The sequence below is a fragment of the Myotis yumanensis genome, unplaced genomic scaffold, assembly GCF_028538775.1.
Source record: "Myotis yumanensis isolate MYYU_CA2020_CCGP unplaced genomic scaffold, mMyoYum1.0.hap1 SCAF_1, whole genome shotgun sequence".
Taxonomy (NCBI): Eukaryota; Metazoa; Chordata; class Mammalia; order Chiroptera; family Vespertilionidae; genus Myotis; species Myotis yumanensis.
Window position 1 is genome coordinate 90,972,315 of NW_027223752.1, and position 18,233 is coordinate 90,990,547.

The window sequence follows — 18,233 nt, forward strand, 5'->3', positions numbered from 1 at the left end:
ATTAAAACAATGTTTAGTAAATGTAATTGTTTGACCAAATTGTTTGCTCCAGAATATAGTTTCTCAATGAAAATTCATTAGTGGCAATGTGGAAAACTCATCTAAATGTAGAATTAAAATGACTTTGGGAAAAAAAAAAAAAAAGAAACTCAAAGGAGGCTAGTTGCTAGGGAAAGGAAGCCGGGCGTTGCTATGTGACGTCATTACCCGGCGCCAACAGCGACGGCTTCCGGGCTGGGCTGCGGGCGGCATTCTGCGGAATGGGGTCTTGGCAGCGTTGGCTGCGTTTTGGCGGGGTGTCGCTCCGGGGTGGTGGCGGGGCCTGTGTCCCGTTTGGGGGAAGCCGCTCGGTGTGTCGGCGCCAGGTCCGTGGTGCAGCCGGGCAGGGGCGGAGGGCGGGAGGAGCTGCTGGGCCGCAGGGGCCTGGCGTTGCCTCCGCCAAAGGCCCGCGGAGCCCGGGGTCCCCCGCCCGCTGGCCGCTCAGTGAGACCCCGCGGCTGGACGGCCCCACTTTCCGTGCAGGTCCCCGTAGGATGAGGCCGAGGTGTGGAGGGACGTGGAACAGGGTTAGAACATGGATGTGTGACTTGCGCATTGCTTTCTTCAGCCTTTTTATTTAGAGAAGGAAAACACGTGGAGGCTTTAACTCCGGAAAGCGGCGCTTGCTTCCATTTGTAACGTTTGGGTGTCTTGACAGATAAGTCAGCTGAAACAACGTGTCTCTTGGATTGTGATCAATAGCAGTAGGTGAATAGCACTAAAGGCCTCACTAGTAGAAATGAATAGACTTGGACTGGAAAAAGAAAGAAAGAAAGAAAGAAAGAAAGAAGGAATTATGCCCTTTTAATCACAAACCCCGAATCGTCTTTATTTTCACAGTATGATAATAAAGATGGCTTATTTTAAAACTTTTTTTTTTTAAAGTTATCTGGCGCTGAAAATGAGACCCTAAAACAAAGAAGAACACAAATCATGTCCCGAGGACTTCCAAAGCAGAAACCAATAGAAGGTGTCAAACAAGTTATAGTTGTGGCTTCTGGAAAGGGTGGCGTTGGAAAGTCTACAACAGCAGGTATTATAGGATATTAATTCGAATCTCAATTAGGAACTTTTGACAACTGGCGATTGCACAGTATTAAAACTGTAGATTTGTTTTTAAAAAGTTAGTATTTGTGAAGTTCCTGATAGCTAGTTACTTAATATCAGGAGTTGGTAGTGGTTAGGAGCTTAGATTTTGGAGTTAGACCAAACTTGGTAGATAGCCAGGCCTTTGACTCCTTAACTGAGGCAAAGGTTGTCAAGTTGCCCATCAGATCTTTAGTTTACTTACCTGTAAAACGGCAAGGATGACACCTTTTTTTCATTAGATGGTTACCTAAATTAAACTGAACACTTTGCCCAGTGTCTCCTACATAGTAAGTGCTCAGTATTTGGTTACTGTTATTATTTTAAAACCATCTATTGACTTTAATACTGAATTATTTCTGTTCTTTGGCAGTCTTTTCCAGTCTTTTTTCATTTACATGTAGTTGTACATGTAATTGTAATGAGATTGTTTACATTATTGTGATCCTTTTTATTTAACCGTAATATAATTTTCAGCATTTATAAAGCCCATATAGACCTAATATTTGAAAATGCTTGAAAAGATTTAATGTAATTATATAAGATATCATCTAATCTTTATATCTTTTATATTGGAGCAGAGAATATATATATATATATATATATATATATATATATATATGTTTTTGGGGTGGCTCTTTTTAATTTATTGTAGACTTCATTGTGACTGAAGTGCTGCTTTTAGTACCCATAAAAGAAGGCAACCAGAAATAGAAGAGTTACCATCCAAAACTAATAAACAGATATGCCCAAGTTTTTTCAAAAGAAACCTCTTATTTCTAAACAGTTAATCCAGTGCAATAATTTTAAAGGGTAACATCCCTTCTCCCAATCCTACTCTACAGAGTATTATTAATTTGGGGTCATAAAGTTCTCATGTCTTATTGTTGCCTCATATTTAATTTTCAGTCATTTCAATAGGAATGGCTGCTAATTCAGGTCTTAGCTAACCCATCTTTTTTTGCAGTTGATTTTAAAAAAGTGACTACCTTATTATATATTTCACTTTGTTAATTTTAGTTTGCTTCTGTACTGGCAAGATCTTTAAAATTTGTGGGTTTTTCCCCTCCCCCAGATTATTAACCTAAAGTTAAGGCATATATGCATCTCAAAATTCTTTATTTCTATTAAAATTAATGACATTTTTGAAATAAGAAGGGCCAGGTACAGAGTTCTGTGACTGTCACTAGACATCTGTGTCTTGACTTAGAGCCATATTTAGTAAATCCTACGTCTTAGTGGTTTTATAGTTGCACAACTAGCAATGAATCCAACTGTATAGTTTTATTAGTTCATTTACCCCTACCCCCCGCCCCCCATTTTTACCTGAAGGTAATTGTAAAAGAATTTTTCAGATGTTTGAAGAAATTCAGATCTACCAAGCATTGTAGTGATGATAGACCCTTAATTTACTATTTAATAGATAATAAACTGTTATTAAAATGATTAGTTAGTGACTGTTCTAAAGAATTCATGCCATATCCGACACATTTTTGCTTTCCTAAGAGTCTACAATCGCTCTATTTGATATTTTGTTTTTAAAACTTAGTAGCTCTTAATCTTTGGTTCTAGAATATACCTCTTTTTAAATTCAGAGTACATTTACCTGTTTTCAGTGGTGTGAATAATTTTGTATGCTCTGTGACTACTTGGTCTTGTTAAAGATGGAAGTTATTTTCATGATGATAGCCATGGTTTTGTGCAATATAATTTGCTGGGTCTATAGGCTAGCACTTTTTTAGAGCTGATTGTTTATTGTTTTTAGTTAGAAGATTACCTATTGCCATGGAATGCGATAGCATATAAATAGGTAAATATATGAGAAAATGTATAGTATATGTCACAAGTAGGTGTTTCAGTGAATTCCCTTCTTTGCTTTTTTTCCTTTGTTAATGTTATACCACCTGTCCCAAACAACTGGCCTATCCTTTTTCATAACAGCCCTATCTGCATACATAAGCCTTAGAAATAGGTTATTTCTGTGTAACTCTGTTGGTATTATATTTCTTTTCCTTATATGTATTTATTCTTGTCCCAAACAATCTGAAAATACTTCCCATTTGAATGTGTATGCTAGAGATATTTTGGATTAGAATGATAACATTTGATTAATACAAACATGCTCTGTGAGCCTATTGTATAAATATTGAAAGACCCTAGCATGAAAATGAATTAACCTCTGACAGTTTCCACTTAAATGTTGGATTATGTTTAACCTATGATGTACTTGAAATTCAGAATTACTTTATAATTTATAAAGATTAATTTATCCAGTGCCCTAGGCTAAGTACTTTACATACAGTATTTCCTATAATTCTCACAACAGTTATGAAATAGGAAATATTTTATAGACGCAGAAACAGACTTAGGGGCTAAAATATCCTATTCAAGGTTACATAAGAAGGTGGTGGAACTGGGATTTGAACCAGGCCTACCCAGAAACCTATGCTCTTAACTACTTTAAAGGAAACAATTTTGGCATCATTTATGACATTGATTTGTAAGGAATGTGATCCATAGTATGAGGGTCCATTTATCAGTCATGGGAACATCTTTATTGCTGGTTAAAGGTGTTTTTCAGACTACTACTTTCCTCCTTGCTAGTCTTTGGGATTCACTAGAATAGACAGTTTTCGGAACTTGTTTTACCACCTTACCTTTTACCTTCTTCCCTTTTCTTTGCACAGTGGTTCAGCCTTTCATATGTGTAAGTACTGTGAGTTACGTATTTAGAATTCCTGCATCACTAGCATTTATTTTTAAAAAACAATATAATCATACCCATTTTTATTTATTAAAAGGTAGATATTTTTTTGAAAATATGTTTTTGAAAATAATTAAAATATATATATACCATTAAGATAGTTTAAAACAAACTAAGTAGATTATTTAAACAAAATTGTAACAGATTATAAATGAATTATTTGAAATTTTAATAAGCATCTATTATGTTGGAATATTATTTTTGGGGTCTTTTTTACTTCCTGAATTCTCTCCATGTCCTTGTAAAAAACAAATAAGGAAAATATATTAAATGTTTCTGTGCTTTGGTTATTACATTGCACATATTAAAAGGGAAAATGAATTTTAGTAGAAGGAAAGTTACTAAATTTAATTACTTTTTTGTTTCTTACAGTTAACCTTGCACTTGCACTAGCAGCGAATGATTCGGTAGGTGTTCATTAATAGAATTATTAATTTATTAAAATGTGTTTGAAGCCACTGATAAAGAGCATATTGATGTTTTTCATTTATTCTGTCAAAAGCTATTAATGCTGTTCTAGTCATTTGCATGTCTTTAAGGAACTCAAAAGTCTGCTGTAATTACTGTTTATATTTAATAACACTAATGAAAATGAAAGGGGACAACCACTAGTCACAGAATTTAGGCAGCCTCTAGATTAGAAGCTAGAAAAGGCAAGGAAATGGATTCTTCCCTAGAGCTTCCAAAAGGTATATAATTCTGCCAATATGCTAATATAAGCTCCTTAAACCCATTTTGGACATCTGTGATAATTTCTTACAGTAGAAATAGGAAACTAGACAGGAAGTCCATTTTGTTAATTTTTGAATTTCCAAATATGTCTTTATTTTGCCTTCATGTTTGATAGCTTGACTAGATGTAGAATTCCAGGTTTAAAATAATTTCCTCTCTAAACCTTGAAAAAAAATTCCATTTTCTTCTAGCATGCTTATGAAATGTCTGATGCTAGTCTGATTCATATTGCTTTGTAATAACCTATTTTCCCCCCTCAAAGCTTTTAGAGTTTTCTTTATGTTCTTTGAGTTTAGAAATGTCACAAATATGCATCTAATTGTTGGCTTTAAATTTTTTTACTGGCTTGGAAACTGGCCAAACGGTATCAAAGTTTCAGTTTTTTTGAGCTTAGAGCAAATTTTTTTATTGGTTACTTCTTGTAATGTGTTTGTTCTCTCTCCAGAAACCTATTAGGTAGATACGGATCCTTTATGCCAGTTAATTTTTCTCTCATATTCTCCATCACTTTGTCTTTTGTTTTGTGTTTTAGAAGATGCCTCTACACTGCTATACTAGGTTTTAGTTGTTATTTAGTCCTTCTGATTTTTTAAAAATTCAGAAATTATATTTTTTCCAGTGTTTCAGAACTATTTTTTTATTTTCCAATTGCTGTCCCTACCCACTTAAAAAAATGGTTGTATCATTTGTTTGAATCTTTCTGAGGATGCTAATTAGAATTAATAAAAAATATTCTTTTTAATGACCTCTACTTACTTAGCATGATGGTTTTCATAATATGGTCCTCAAACCGGCAGAGTCAGCATCACCTGGGAACTTGTTAGACATACAAAATCATTAGCCCCACCTCATACCTACTGAATCCGAAACCCTGAGGGTGGAGTCCTGCAATCTGTGTTTAAACCAGCCCTCTGGGGTATTTTGATACATGCTAAAGTTTAAGAACCATGTATCTAGAGGTTTTTAAAACTCTAATCTGCAAATGGCACCTTTTTGTTTTCTAATGTGGAGATATATATATATATATATATATATATATATTTTTTTTTTTTTTTTCTGGAGTAGGATGACAAATTTGCATGAATTTTTAAAATTTATCATTATTATTATTTTTAATCTTTATTGTTGAGGGTATTACAGATGTCCCTCTTTTTCTCCCCCCATTTCCCCCTTTCACCTGGTTCCTGCCCCACCCCAGGCCTTTGCCACCCTATTGTCTGTGTCCATAGGTAATGCATATCCTAACCTAATATATAAAGAGCCAGGGTCTATAACATCCAAAGCAACCGAAAGGATGACCAAATGCCAGGCTGCACACGCAGCAGGCTCAGGCGGGTGGGGACTGGCGAGTGGGCTGAACTGCTGACCTCTCAATCCCTCCTGGGTCACAGGTGCCGTGGCGACCCAGCACTGACTGCTGCTGCTGTGGGTGCTGCAGCAACCCAGCACTGACTGCTGGTGCCAAGGCGGGTGCGATGCGATTGGTTGGGGGGCCCCCGCTATCGCCCCATGATCGCCCTGCAGAGGGAGGCCCAGGCCACCAGCTGGGGGGGGCTCTGCAGAGAGAGGCCCAGGCTACCCGGCCGGCCGGTGGTGGTGGGTGGGGCCTCCCCCTGCGGGGCGATCAATCGTGGGGCTCCCAGACTGCGAGAGGGCGCAGGCCGGGCTCAAGGACCGGGCCTCTAGTATGCATATAAGATCTTAGTTTAATCTCCTCCTACCCTCCTACCCCCTTTTCCTTTGAGAATCATAAGTCTGTTCCATTTCCATGCCTCTGATTCTATTTTATTCACCAATTTATTCTGTTCATTAGATTTCTTATTCGTTTATTTTGATTTTTAGATTCAATTGTTGATTGGTATGTATTTGTTGCCATTTTGTTGTTCATATTTTTTATCTTTTTCTTCTTCTTCCTATTCTTAAAGAATACCCTTTAGCATTTCATATAATACTGGTTTGGTGGTGATGAACTCCTTTAGCTTTTTCTTATCTGTGAAGCTCCTTATCTGACCTTCAATTCTAAATGATAGCTTTGCTGGGTAGAATAATTTTGGCTGTAGGTCCTTGCTATTCATCACTCTGAATATTTTTTGCCACTCCCTTCTGGCCTGCATAGTTTCTGTTGAGAAATCAGCTGACAGTCATATGAGCATTCCCTTGTAGGTAATCAACTGCTTTTCTCTTGCTGCTTTTAATATTCGATATTGCGGAGGACGGTCAAATGGACAAAAAGGTTGGCAATGTATATGATAAATTGCGCATTATTTAATTCTTATGCAGTTTACAAATCAGTGAGGCAAAGAAAAATGGGTTTTAAAATGTTTTTGAAACAAACAGCTATCCACTGGTTGACGGATGATATTCCAGAGGACATGGACATTGTTCCAGACCTTCAACCAGTACTGTCTACTTCTGGAATGCGGGCTAAACCACCTACATCTGATCCATCATGCAGGCTATCGATGGACATGAGAAAGCATACGTTACAGGCAATTGTCGGAAGTGGAAAAAAGAAAAACATTTTGAGAAGGTGTCGCGTATGTTCCGTTCATAAATTGCGCAGTGAGACACGCTACATGTGCAAATTTTGCAATATACCTCTACATAAAGGGGCGTGTTTTGAAAAATATCATACGCTAAAAAACTATTAATTTCTATTTGTTTTGATTTATTATGAAAATTTTATTTTAAACTTTAAAAATATGTGTATATTTTTAGGTAATAAGTATTTTTTGGGTTTTTCGTATTTAGTTTATATATATCGAATTATTTATGTACTGAATAGATAAAAAAATGTCTGTGATTGAATAAATTTTCATTTTTTACACAAGAAACCGAAAATTTCATTTCAATCGAACCCATACTTCAAAAGATATAGGCATTTTAAACTAACTCTGATTTTGCGCGGGAAACCTAAATAATTGCCCGCGCCATCTTATATTTTGGCGGGAAATTCACCCGACACCGTAGTGTTAAGTTTCTCTCTTTGTCTTTAGCCCTTGGCATTTTAATTATGTTGTGTCTTGGTGTGGTCCTCTTTGGGTTCCTCTTGTTTGGGATTCTCTGTGCTTCCTGGACTTGTAAGTCTATTTCTTTCACCAGGTAGGGGAAGTTTTCTGTTTTTATTTCTTCAAGTAGGTTTTCAATATCTTGCTCTCTTTCTTCTTCTGGCACCCCCATAATGTGATGGCACCCCCATAATGTGAATGTTGATGTTTGAAGTTGTCCCAGAGGCTCCTTACACTATCTTCATATTTTCGGATCCTTTTTTTTTTTTAGCTCTTCTGGTTGGGTGTTTTTTGTTTCCTTGTATTTCAAATTGTTGATTTGATTTTCAGAGACCTCTACTCTTCTGTTGAATCCCTGTATATTATTCTTTATTTCAGTCAGTGTATGCTTAATTTCTCACTGGTCCTTTTCCATTTTTTTTTTTGGAGGTTTCTAGAAGATTCTTGAGTAAACTTATAACTGTGGTTTTGAACTCTATATCCAGTAGTTTGCTTTCTTCCATTTTTTTCACTTGTGACATATTTCTTTGTCTCTGCATTTTGGCTGCTTCCCTGTGTTTGTTTCTATGTATTGGGTAGATAGAGCTGCTAAGACTCCTTGAATTGGTAGAGTGGCTTTGTGTAGTAGGTGTTCTGTATGGCCCAGTGGCTCAACCTCCCCAGTCACCTGAGCTAGGAGCTCTAAGTGTACCCCTTTGTGGGCTGTGAGCACAGTCTTGTTGTAGTTGAGATTTGATTGCTGTTGGTGTCACTGGGAGGAATTGACCTCCAGGCCAATTGGTTGTGAGGACTGAGACACCCTTATGGAGCAGGACTTGGTTCAGTGGGGCTTTGGTGCTCACTGAGTTTTTCCCTTGAGGGTGTCACTTAAGAATGTGTAGAGTTGTAATTTGGTATGGTCTGACATTGATCACTGGGTACACTGGCTCTTAGTCTCCAGGGAGGTGCAAAGTCAGCCACTGCCTGGGGCCACCCAGTGGGAGCTACAGAGAGATCTGCAGATTCCTCTCCTTTGTATCGGATTTGTAAGTGCCCAGATGAGGCCCAACTATGAAGTAAGGCAGGCTGGTGCTGGTGCTGGGTCTTGGGCCTTTTATTGATCAGTTTGGGGCTCCCTAACCTAACTGCAGCCTGTTTGAGAGATTTAGTCTGAGCAAGGACAGGCCATTCATATGCAAAAGCTGCTGTACACACCTTGGGTGGGGTTGTAAATTGGATGAGGCATGGGTCTTAGGGAATCACCAGGACGGAGCAAACAGAAATGGCTGCCAGTCAACCCTGCAACTGGGGAGGTCCCAGCTTAGAAACAATGGTCCCTGCAAACACCTCCATCTGGGAGAAAGCTGCCCCCAAGTTCCTGCCCTGAATCCAGTTCCTTCTTGCCCTGGTGTCTGTATTCCCCAGAGCCTCACCTTGGTGCTAGAGCTCAGAGGAAGCGGGAGCTTGTAAGTTCAGTTCGTGGTGCCGGCCTTTTAAGAGGAACAGCTGGGTCTCCAGCAGCCTCTGTGTCACTGAGCCCCAATCCGCACTAGTTTTTACAGCCTGTAGTTCTTACTGCTCATAGGGACTTCTTTTCCCAGCTCTGGGATCCTGGGCTGGGGGTCTGGTGTGGGGCTGGGTCCCCTTGCTCCTCCAGGTGGCCTGCACAGAGATGATCTCCCTCCTGATTAAAAAAGCGACACACATGGGTGCCAGACCAGCCCGTTCTGCGCCTCTGCACCTCCTACCAGTCTCAGTGTGCTTTCTTCTTTACTTCTCTAGTTGTAGGACTTCCATTCAGGCAGCTTTCCGGTGGTTCTGGATGATGGTTGTTCTTTTATTTTAGTTGTAATTTTGATGTGGTTGTGGGAGGTGGTGAGTACAGGCGTTTACCTATGCCGCCATCTTCTGGATCTCTGTGGTTATATTTTTCATTTAGTTGTAAACTATTTTTTTCTCTTATTGTTTCAATGGGCATTTGGGAGAGAAGAGAGAAAATCATGTATATTTAGTCAATGTTGTTGAAGTAAGAGCCAGTAATACATTAAAAAAATAATTTTTATTAGGATACTTAGTTACCCAGGGGAAGGAACTCTATTTTTTTTAAAGAATGGGTGGGAGGGTAGATGCATTTGGGGGATCTTTATTTTGGTTATTTTAGCTAAAGCTAAGTCTTAAGGCAATGTAAAACGACTATGTAATAAGGAATCAAAGGATAAAAATATAATTAAAAAGGGGTCGATTCCTTCATGTTAAATGCTGCTGGGCTTGATGAGATGGTAGCTCAGAAATATCTTTTTTTCTCTTTCCTTTGTTTTCTTTTTTCTGGGAGCAGAGATGAGGGCAGCCTCATCTTTAATGCTTTATATTAAATTGGCAACAAGAAAGGAAAAGGAGTAAGACTTTCCCTGGGCCACATCTTCACAAAGCATTGAGTATCCTTAAGTGGTTTGTTTTTTTAAAAAAACATATATTTCTTTATTGATTTCAGAGAGGAAAGGAGAGGGCGAGAGATAGAAACATCAATGAAGAGAGAGAGAATCACTGATCAGCTGCCTCCTGCATGCTCCCTACTGGGGAGTGTGCGCGCAACCTAGGCATGTACCCTTGACTGGAATTGAACCCGGGACCCTCCAGTCCGCAGGCCGACGCTCTATCCACTGAGCCAAACCGGTCAGGGCCATATACCCAGTTTAAAAGAAGACTGTTTTGTAGATTGAGTTGAAGGCCTTATAGAAATAGGGTATGGATTTTCCCTGCCTTTTCCTTGCCTTTTGTACTTTACTTTGAGGTTGTAGAAGTTAGTATTGCAGAGCAGAATGCCTGTCATGCATCTAGAAATGTCATGCAGTGGTGTGTTGGAGCTTGCTTATGCTTGCTTTGTGTGAGCTGATTGTTAAATTTTTAGGAATTTTGCAGACCAGTTGATATCATGTTGTTAGCTTGAAATAGGCCACGATGGGAGTAATTAAACCAAGGGAACTGGCAAATACTGAAAATCAGGCTTTCCACCACATTCTGAGCCGGTTGTTAAACAGTTACTGACAAACCACTGTCATGCATATTTACAATCATATTTCTTGATTTTTCTTTTTTCTATCTTCTTAACCACCCTTATTATGGATCTTTTTCTTCAGTATAAGTTTAATAAATGGGTGAGAAGAGCACTCAGACTGTGAGAGGGAAACATAAAGGTCACTATTGATAAGCTCGTTGAGATTCCAAAGTTAATTTCATTTCAGTTCAACAGGCTTTTTTTTTTTCTTTCTTTAAAAAAATTTTTTTTCTTTATTGATTAAGGTATTACATATATGTCCTTACTCCCCCATTGCCCCCATACCTCCCACTCATGCCTTCACCCCCTTGGTGTCTGTGTCCATTGGTTAGGCTTATATGCATGCATACAAAGTTGATCTCTTTTGTTGAGCACCTATAACACTAATTGTTAGACACTCTGGGAATATAAAGAAAAATTGTGTGTGTGTGTGTGTGTGTGTGTGCGCATGTGTGTATATTTTGGTTGTGTATAGCTGAATTAGGTTCAATAATAATTTCTTCAGTGAGTTAGAAAATGTTAATTAAAGCAACACTTAAGATTTTATTGTGCTCCATAATGGACAAATTATGTACTATTAAAGGTTTTATAATGTACTGAAGACAGAGGATGATAAATGTCTTACAATAATGAGATATATTCAAGGTCAAACATAGTAGTGTATCTGTCCAAGATGACTAGCTTTTATTCCAGAGAAAAGCAGTCTTTTTTTTTCATGAACATAATTGTATTTGATTTTCACAGAAACCTGTGATGCAGTGCACGTAATACTTATCAGTTTTACAGTCTTTATTGATTCTTGCCCTAGCCTTGTCCCATTTCATCAGCCAGCAAATGTCTTTATTTCTGTCTCTGAATTATTTTTCCAACGTATATCTTTCTATATCCATTATCCCCACTCTAATTAAGGCTCATTACTTCTTTTTGGCTCAATCATTCATTTATACTTCAAGTAGTTGTTGAATGCCCAATTTGTCCATCCCAAGTATTTTGCTAGTTAGAGGGTATAGAAATGAATGAGACACACAGTCCCTGCCTTAGAGGAACTTACAGGCTGGCACCACTGCTCATGCTCAGATCTGTTCAGTACATAATGTCAGATTGCTCTTACTAAAGCATTGTTAGTATTACATTACTCTCCTGTTCAGAATCACTGCTCAATGCCTTTATGATTCAAGATCTGTCCCTCATCTACCTTTCTGGGTTTATCTCCAGCTCTTCTTCTGAACGATCCCTGTGCTCTAGCCAATCTGGGTTACTTTCCATTGCTAGTTAGTACTTGATAGTTTACAGCCTTTCTTCTACATTTATATGGGAGTGTTCACTTCACCTTTCTTCAGCTTTGTATGTCCTGTCTTCCAGGCTTGCATGTATGGCTGTACTGGCTATATCCTGCATAAGGGTGCTTCTTCAGAGAGTTGAGTGATGACAGATATCCATGCTACCCTCTTCGTTGTGTGCATGTGCAGGCTGCATTCTAATTCACACAGAGTCACTATATGAGCTAGTTTTGTCCTGAAGGGCAGCTTAGTGAAGTGTTTCATGAATTCTACCCAAGTGAGGGTTATTTTTCCATCTTGTCAAATCCAGTAGCACTGTTTATTTGTATTATTGTTATTGCATCCATTTTGGTAATTTTCATGGTAACAATATAAGTAACATTTATTGAGCATTTATTATATGTCAAACTGTGTTTGTTACTCATGACATGGTTCTTAACTCATTTACTATTTATAGCAACCATATGGGAATAGATACTGTTGTGATCCTTGTTGTAGATAAGAAATCGTAAGTACCTGGAGGCTAAGTAGTTTGCCCAAGGTCACCCAAGAATAAAAGGCAGAGCCAAGGTTTGAATACCAACCTAGATCCTGTGCTCTTAACCTACTTACTATACTGCTACTGTCTTTGCTAGATTCTTATGATTAATAAGTATGTTCTCTCTATCCTTGGCTGTTCTTAGCAGCTAGCACAATGTTTTAAGGCTTAGGAAAAACATAATAAGTGTTTGCTACATGGATGAATTTAGTGCATAGACAGGTTTCACAGTATGTAGGTGCAAAGTTTTGTTTTGTTTTGCTTTGTTTTTCGAGGAATGGGATGGGATGGGAGGGCTTGTTGTTGCTTGTTGGCTTATACACTGTTTTTTTTTCGTGCTTTTTGAAAGATGGTGTACTCCATGATTATATTTGGCCCTCTTTTCATTTTATACTCTTTATTTAGTAACTAGAGGCCCGGTGCACAAAAATTTGTGCACTGGGGGGAAGGGGGGCGTCCCTCAGCCCGGCCTGTGCCCTCTCACAGTCTGGGACCCCTCGGGAGATAACGACCTGCTGGCTTAGGCCTGCTCCCGGGTGGCAGAGGGCAGGCCCAATCCCTAGGTGCAGCCCCTGGTCGGGCTCAGAGCAGGGCCGATTGGGGAGTTGGGGCGCCGCCCCCTGTCATGTACAGAGCAGGGCGGATTGGGAGGTTGCGATGCCACCCTCAGTCATGCTCAGGGTAGGGCTGATTGGGGGGTTGGGGCACCGCCCCCTGTCACACTCAAGGCAGGGTCGATGGGGAGGTTGCGGCGCCACCCCCTGTGACGCACAGAGCAGGGCCAATCAAGGGGTTGGGGCACTGCCCCCTGCACAGAGCAGGGCTCATCAGGGGGGTTGGGGCGCTGCCCACTGTCACGCACAGAGCAGGGCCCATCAGGGGGGTTGGGGCTCCATACCTTGTCACACACAGAGCAGGGCCAATCAGGGGGTTGGGGAGCTCCCCCCTGTCATGCACAGAGCAGAGCCCATCAGGGGGTTGGGGAGCTCCCCCTGTCACGCACAGAGCAGGGCCCATCAGGGGGTTGAGGAGCTCCCCCCTGTCACTCACAGAGTAGCGCCGATAGGGGAGTTAGGGCACCGCCCCCTGTCACACACACAGCAGGGCGGATCAGGGCGTTGGGGCGCCGCCACTGTCACACTCAGGGCAGGGCCAATGGGGGAGGTTATGGCTCTACCCCATCACACACAGAGCAGGGACCGTGTGTGGGGGGGTTGGGGTACCACCCTCTATCACTCACAGAGCAGGGCCTATCAGGGGGTTGGGGCGCCGCCACTGTCACACGCAGGGCAGGGCCGATGGGGAGGTTATGGCTCTACCCTGTCACACACAGAGCAGGGCCTGTGTGTGTGGGGGGGGGGCGGTTTGGGGCGCCGCCCCCTGTCACACACAGAGCAGGGCCGATCAGGGGGTTGGGGCGCCGCCACTCTCACACTCAGGGCAGGGCCGATGGGGAGGTTATGGCTCTACCCTGTCACACACAGAGCAGGGCCTGTGGGGGGGTGGAGGTTGGGGCGCCGCACCCTGTCACACACAGAGCCGCAGGGCGATCAGGGGGTTTGGGCGCTGCCCCCTGTCACGCTGATCCGGTGCCAGGAGGCCTCGTGTTTCCACTGATCCCGGTGCTGGGAGGCATATTACCCTTTTACTATATAGAATAGAGGCCTGGGGGCTGGCTGGTTTGCCCTGAAGGGTGTCCTGGATCAGGGTGGGGGTCCCCACTGGGGTGCCTGGCCAGTCTGGGTGAGGAGCTTAGGGCTGCTTTCAGGCTGGCAATTGACTGAAGCTCCCAACCACTCCTTTTTTTCTTTTTCTTTCTTTTTTTTTTATTCTGGGCCAGCTTTAGCTCTGGCTCCAGCTCTGAGGCTTCAGCTGCTATAATCGAAACAATGTATAACTCTAGCTCTGAGATCCCGGCTGGCTGAAAGCTGGTTTCTGGTGTTTTGTTTAGCTTCTATATTTGCAACATAGTTTCTTAGAGTTGTAGCTCAGAGGCCGGCAAGTCAGGCGGGGAACGTTGCAGTCTGCAGTCACTGGAGCAAGCAAGCCTCCCTGTTCGCTTCCAGCTGCCTGGTTGCCGGCTGCCATCTTTGCTGACAGTTAATTTGCATAAGGATATGCTGATTAGCCAATGGGAAGGGTAGCAGTCGTACGCTAATTACCATGTTTCTATTTTATTAGTGTAGATTTCATCTTTCCCCACTGCCCAGTTACTACATATGTGCCCTTGTTCCAAATGCATCACCAGCCCGGATATCCTGGAGACAAGACCTGTGTGTCTAGTTGTCTATTATAGATGTCCACTTAAGTGCTTCATGAGCCTTCAAACTCAACATGTGTAAAACCAAATTCTTCTTCCCTATAACTGTCTTTGTCTTACACGGGTATGTTGTCTAAATCCGTCACTTTCTCCTGGTATTTCTACCACTTAAAGCTTTCTAGAATATGTGCTCTCATTTTGTTCCTTAATGCCACTGCCTTATTCAGACCCTTATTGTGATCTTCTGTCAAGTGACCCCTGCTCTCTATTTTCTTTGCTGTGATGCGTTGGGAAAAGGACTAACACTTCTCATATTATTTTAAAAGGGTTTTTATCTCCTATGCTAGTCTATGAACCTTTTGAGGGCAATGATTTTGGTTTTATTCTTTTTTTAAATCCTCAGTGCCTAGTCCAGTGATAGTACATAGTAAACTCTTGGGAAATGTTGGTAATGACAGTAGAACATGTTAACTGAAGAGTGGTCGTGAGTATATGTATGTTTGATATATATGGCCAATTCTAAGTGTTGGATAAGTTGTCGATAGTTTGTCTAAAGGCTGAACTATGCCTTTTTCCCCTAAGAAATGAAATAATTAAAATCTAAATGGGATAATATATGTGAAGTACTTTGCACAATGGCTGATACATAGTCAGTTCTAAATCAGTTTTTAGTATTGGTAGCTAAATAAAAAACTTTTTGTAAGTAATATTTCATAAAATTGTTGATATGCATTTTACTCACTTGACTATTGTAGCAAACTTATATTAAATTTTTACTTATTTTCCATTGCTAAAATGAATTATTAACTAGAATTTTAATTGGATTTAAAGATGGACAAGGAAGCAGTATTACCTTAAAAATTTTGTATTTCTTTGGTGATTTATTTACCCATTTATGTTTATCTCAAAATATTTGTTTCTCCCACGATTACATTATGTCTTCACACTTATTCTTTCTAGACATTCTAGACATGCTGCTTTTTTTTCCCACAAATTATTATGAGTATGTTTTTTTTTTAAACATAGGTAAGATTACCTTAAGCCTTTGAAGTTAGGGAAAAGTAGGACGTTTTAGTTCAAGACTTAGGTTTTGGGTTTGGAAATGTTCAGCTATCTTGGGACAGAACATATTAAGTACCACTACCTAAAACACTTAGTTTTCTTCATTAATAGTTATGTATATAGCAGTTAATAAACTAGCTTTTCGGTATCAGAGAGATTTGGGCTTGATTCTGCCCCTGCCTTTTGTAAACTGTATGACTCTTACTTGTACCTACCTCTTAAGGCTGTATTGAAGGAGATAAGACATATAAAACACTTAGCACAGTGTCTGCACATAGTACATGCTGATAAGAAACATATTCTTTTTTTATGTTTCTAATTCCTAAATTTTATTTTTCAATTATAGTTTATGTTCAGTATTATTTTGTATTAATTTCAGGTGTACAGCATAATGGTCAGACAAACATATATTTACAAAGTGTTCCCCCAATATTTCAAGTACCCACCTGGAACCATACATAGTTATTATGATACTAGTGGCCTGGTGCACGAAATTCGTGCACACTAAAAGGGGATTAATTAGAGGAAATATTTTAATATTGCTATTTGCCCTTTCTCTATAACAGAAGTGTCAGAGATGGAAGAAAATTAGTAAAATGTATATGAAAATCTTCCTCATGTCAGAGTCAGGGGCGCACCACGGGACCCAGAGTCAAGTCCCCACCCACCCACCACCCATGTGCACCTCGAAATTGTATGAGACCCAGACCCGACTGGCCCCACCCCCATTGGGTGAGATCCAGACCTGGCTGGTCCCACCTTTGTCAAGCCCCGCCGGGTGGGGGGGGCGCAGCCTCAGGTCCCCTGGTCTGGTGCTGGGGCAGGGGGCGTGGCCTGAGGTCCCCTGTCAAGCCCCATGTTGGGGGGGTGGCGCAGTCTCAGGTCCCTGCTGATTGCTTGTTAAGGGTTAAGGCTCATTACGGAAACCCCGCCTCCGCTGTGGGTGCCACCATCTTTGTGACAGAGAGACAGTCAATTTGCATATTCCCTCTTTATTATATAGGATTATTGACTGTATTCCCTATGCCGTACTTACATCCCCGTGATTATTTTGTAACTACCAATTTATAGTTCTTAATCTCTTTACCTTTTTCACCCAGTCCTCTAATCTCCCTCCCCTCAGGCAACCCTTAGTCTGTTCTTTGTATCTATGAGTCTATTTCTATTTTTTCATTTATTTTGCTAATAAGAGCTATTCTTATTAGCTGTTATAACTGTCCAAATGCCAGCATGAACATATTGTTATAATCTGAAATATTAGTTATGGTGTGAATTTGGATTAAATATGGATGAAACTGTGTTTCTCATAATTACATATGGAAATCCTGATATATATATTATATTACTTAGTTCAAGTTCATAAGGTTGGTGCTCATCGTTTTTTTAATGTCAGTGTTGTAAAGGGAGAACATTATATTAAATTAGTTTGTTCTTTTTTTTTTTTTTGGGCTGAATCTTTATCTTTATTTTTATTTTTATTTTTTTTTAGTTAAATCTTTATTTTTCAGATTACATTTGTTCCTCTTTTTTCCCCCCCGCCATAACTCCCCTCCTCCCAGTTCCCGCCCCACCCTCCGCCCTCACTCCTCACCCACTGTCCTCATCCATAGGTGCACGATTTTTGTCCAGTCTCTTCCCGCATCTCCCATTCCCCTTTCCCCCCCCAAGAATAGTCTGTCCATTCCCTTTCTATGTCCCTGATTCATTATAATCACCAGTTCATTCTGTACATCAGATTATTTATTCACTTGATTCTTAGATTCACTTGTTGATAGATGCATGTTTGTTGTTCACAATTTGTATCTTTACCTTTTTCTTCTTCTTCTTCTTAAAGGATACCTTTCAGCATTTTGTATAATACTGGTTTAGTGGTGATGAACTCCTTTAGCTTTTCCTTGTCTGTGAAGCTCTTTATCTGACCTTCAATTCTGAATGATAGCTTTGCTGGATAAAGTACTCTTGGTTGTAGGTTCTTGGTATTCAGCACTTTGAATATTTCTTGCCATTCCCTTCTGGCCTGCAAAGTTTCTGTTGAGAAATCAGCTGACAGTCGTATGGGTATTCCCTTGTAGGTAATTGAGTCTCTTGCTCTTGCTGCTTTTAAGATTCTCTCTTTGTCTTTTGCTCTTGGCATTTTAATGATGATGTGTCTTGGTGTGGTCCTCTTTGGATTCCTTTTGTTTGGGGTTCTCTGCGCTTCTTGGACCTGTAAGTCCATTTCTCTCACCAGGTGGGGGAAGTTTTCTGCCATTATTTCTTCAAATAGGTTTTCAATATCTTGCTGTCTCTCATCTTCTGGCACCCCAATAATTCTGACATTAGTGCGCTTGAAGCTGTCCCAGAGGCTCCTTACACTATCTTCACACTTTTGGATTCTTTTTTCATTTTGCTTTTCCAGTTGGGTGTTTTTTGCTTCTTCGAATTTCAAAT

The 18,233-nt window shown here is 40.3% G+C and overlaps 1 protein-coding gene across 1 annotated transcript in view; it reads left to right on the top strand.

Annotated features, from left to right (window-relative positions):
• The first annotated feature begins 260 nt into the window (after window positions 1-260).
• Window positions 261-18,233, top strand: part of NUBPL (NUBP iron-sulfur cluster assembly factor, mitochondrial) — a 240,215-nt gene continuing 222,242 nt past the window's right edge. Inside the window, exons 1-3 of the mRNA XM_070427639.1 lie at window positions 261-365; window positions 925-1,072; window positions 4,262-4,296. Coding sequence (XP_070283740.1) covers window positions 261-365; window positions 925-1,072; window positions 4,262-4,296 — 288 coding nt within the window. The remainder of the gene's footprint in view (window positions 366-924; window positions 1,073-4,261; window positions 4,297-18,233) is intronic.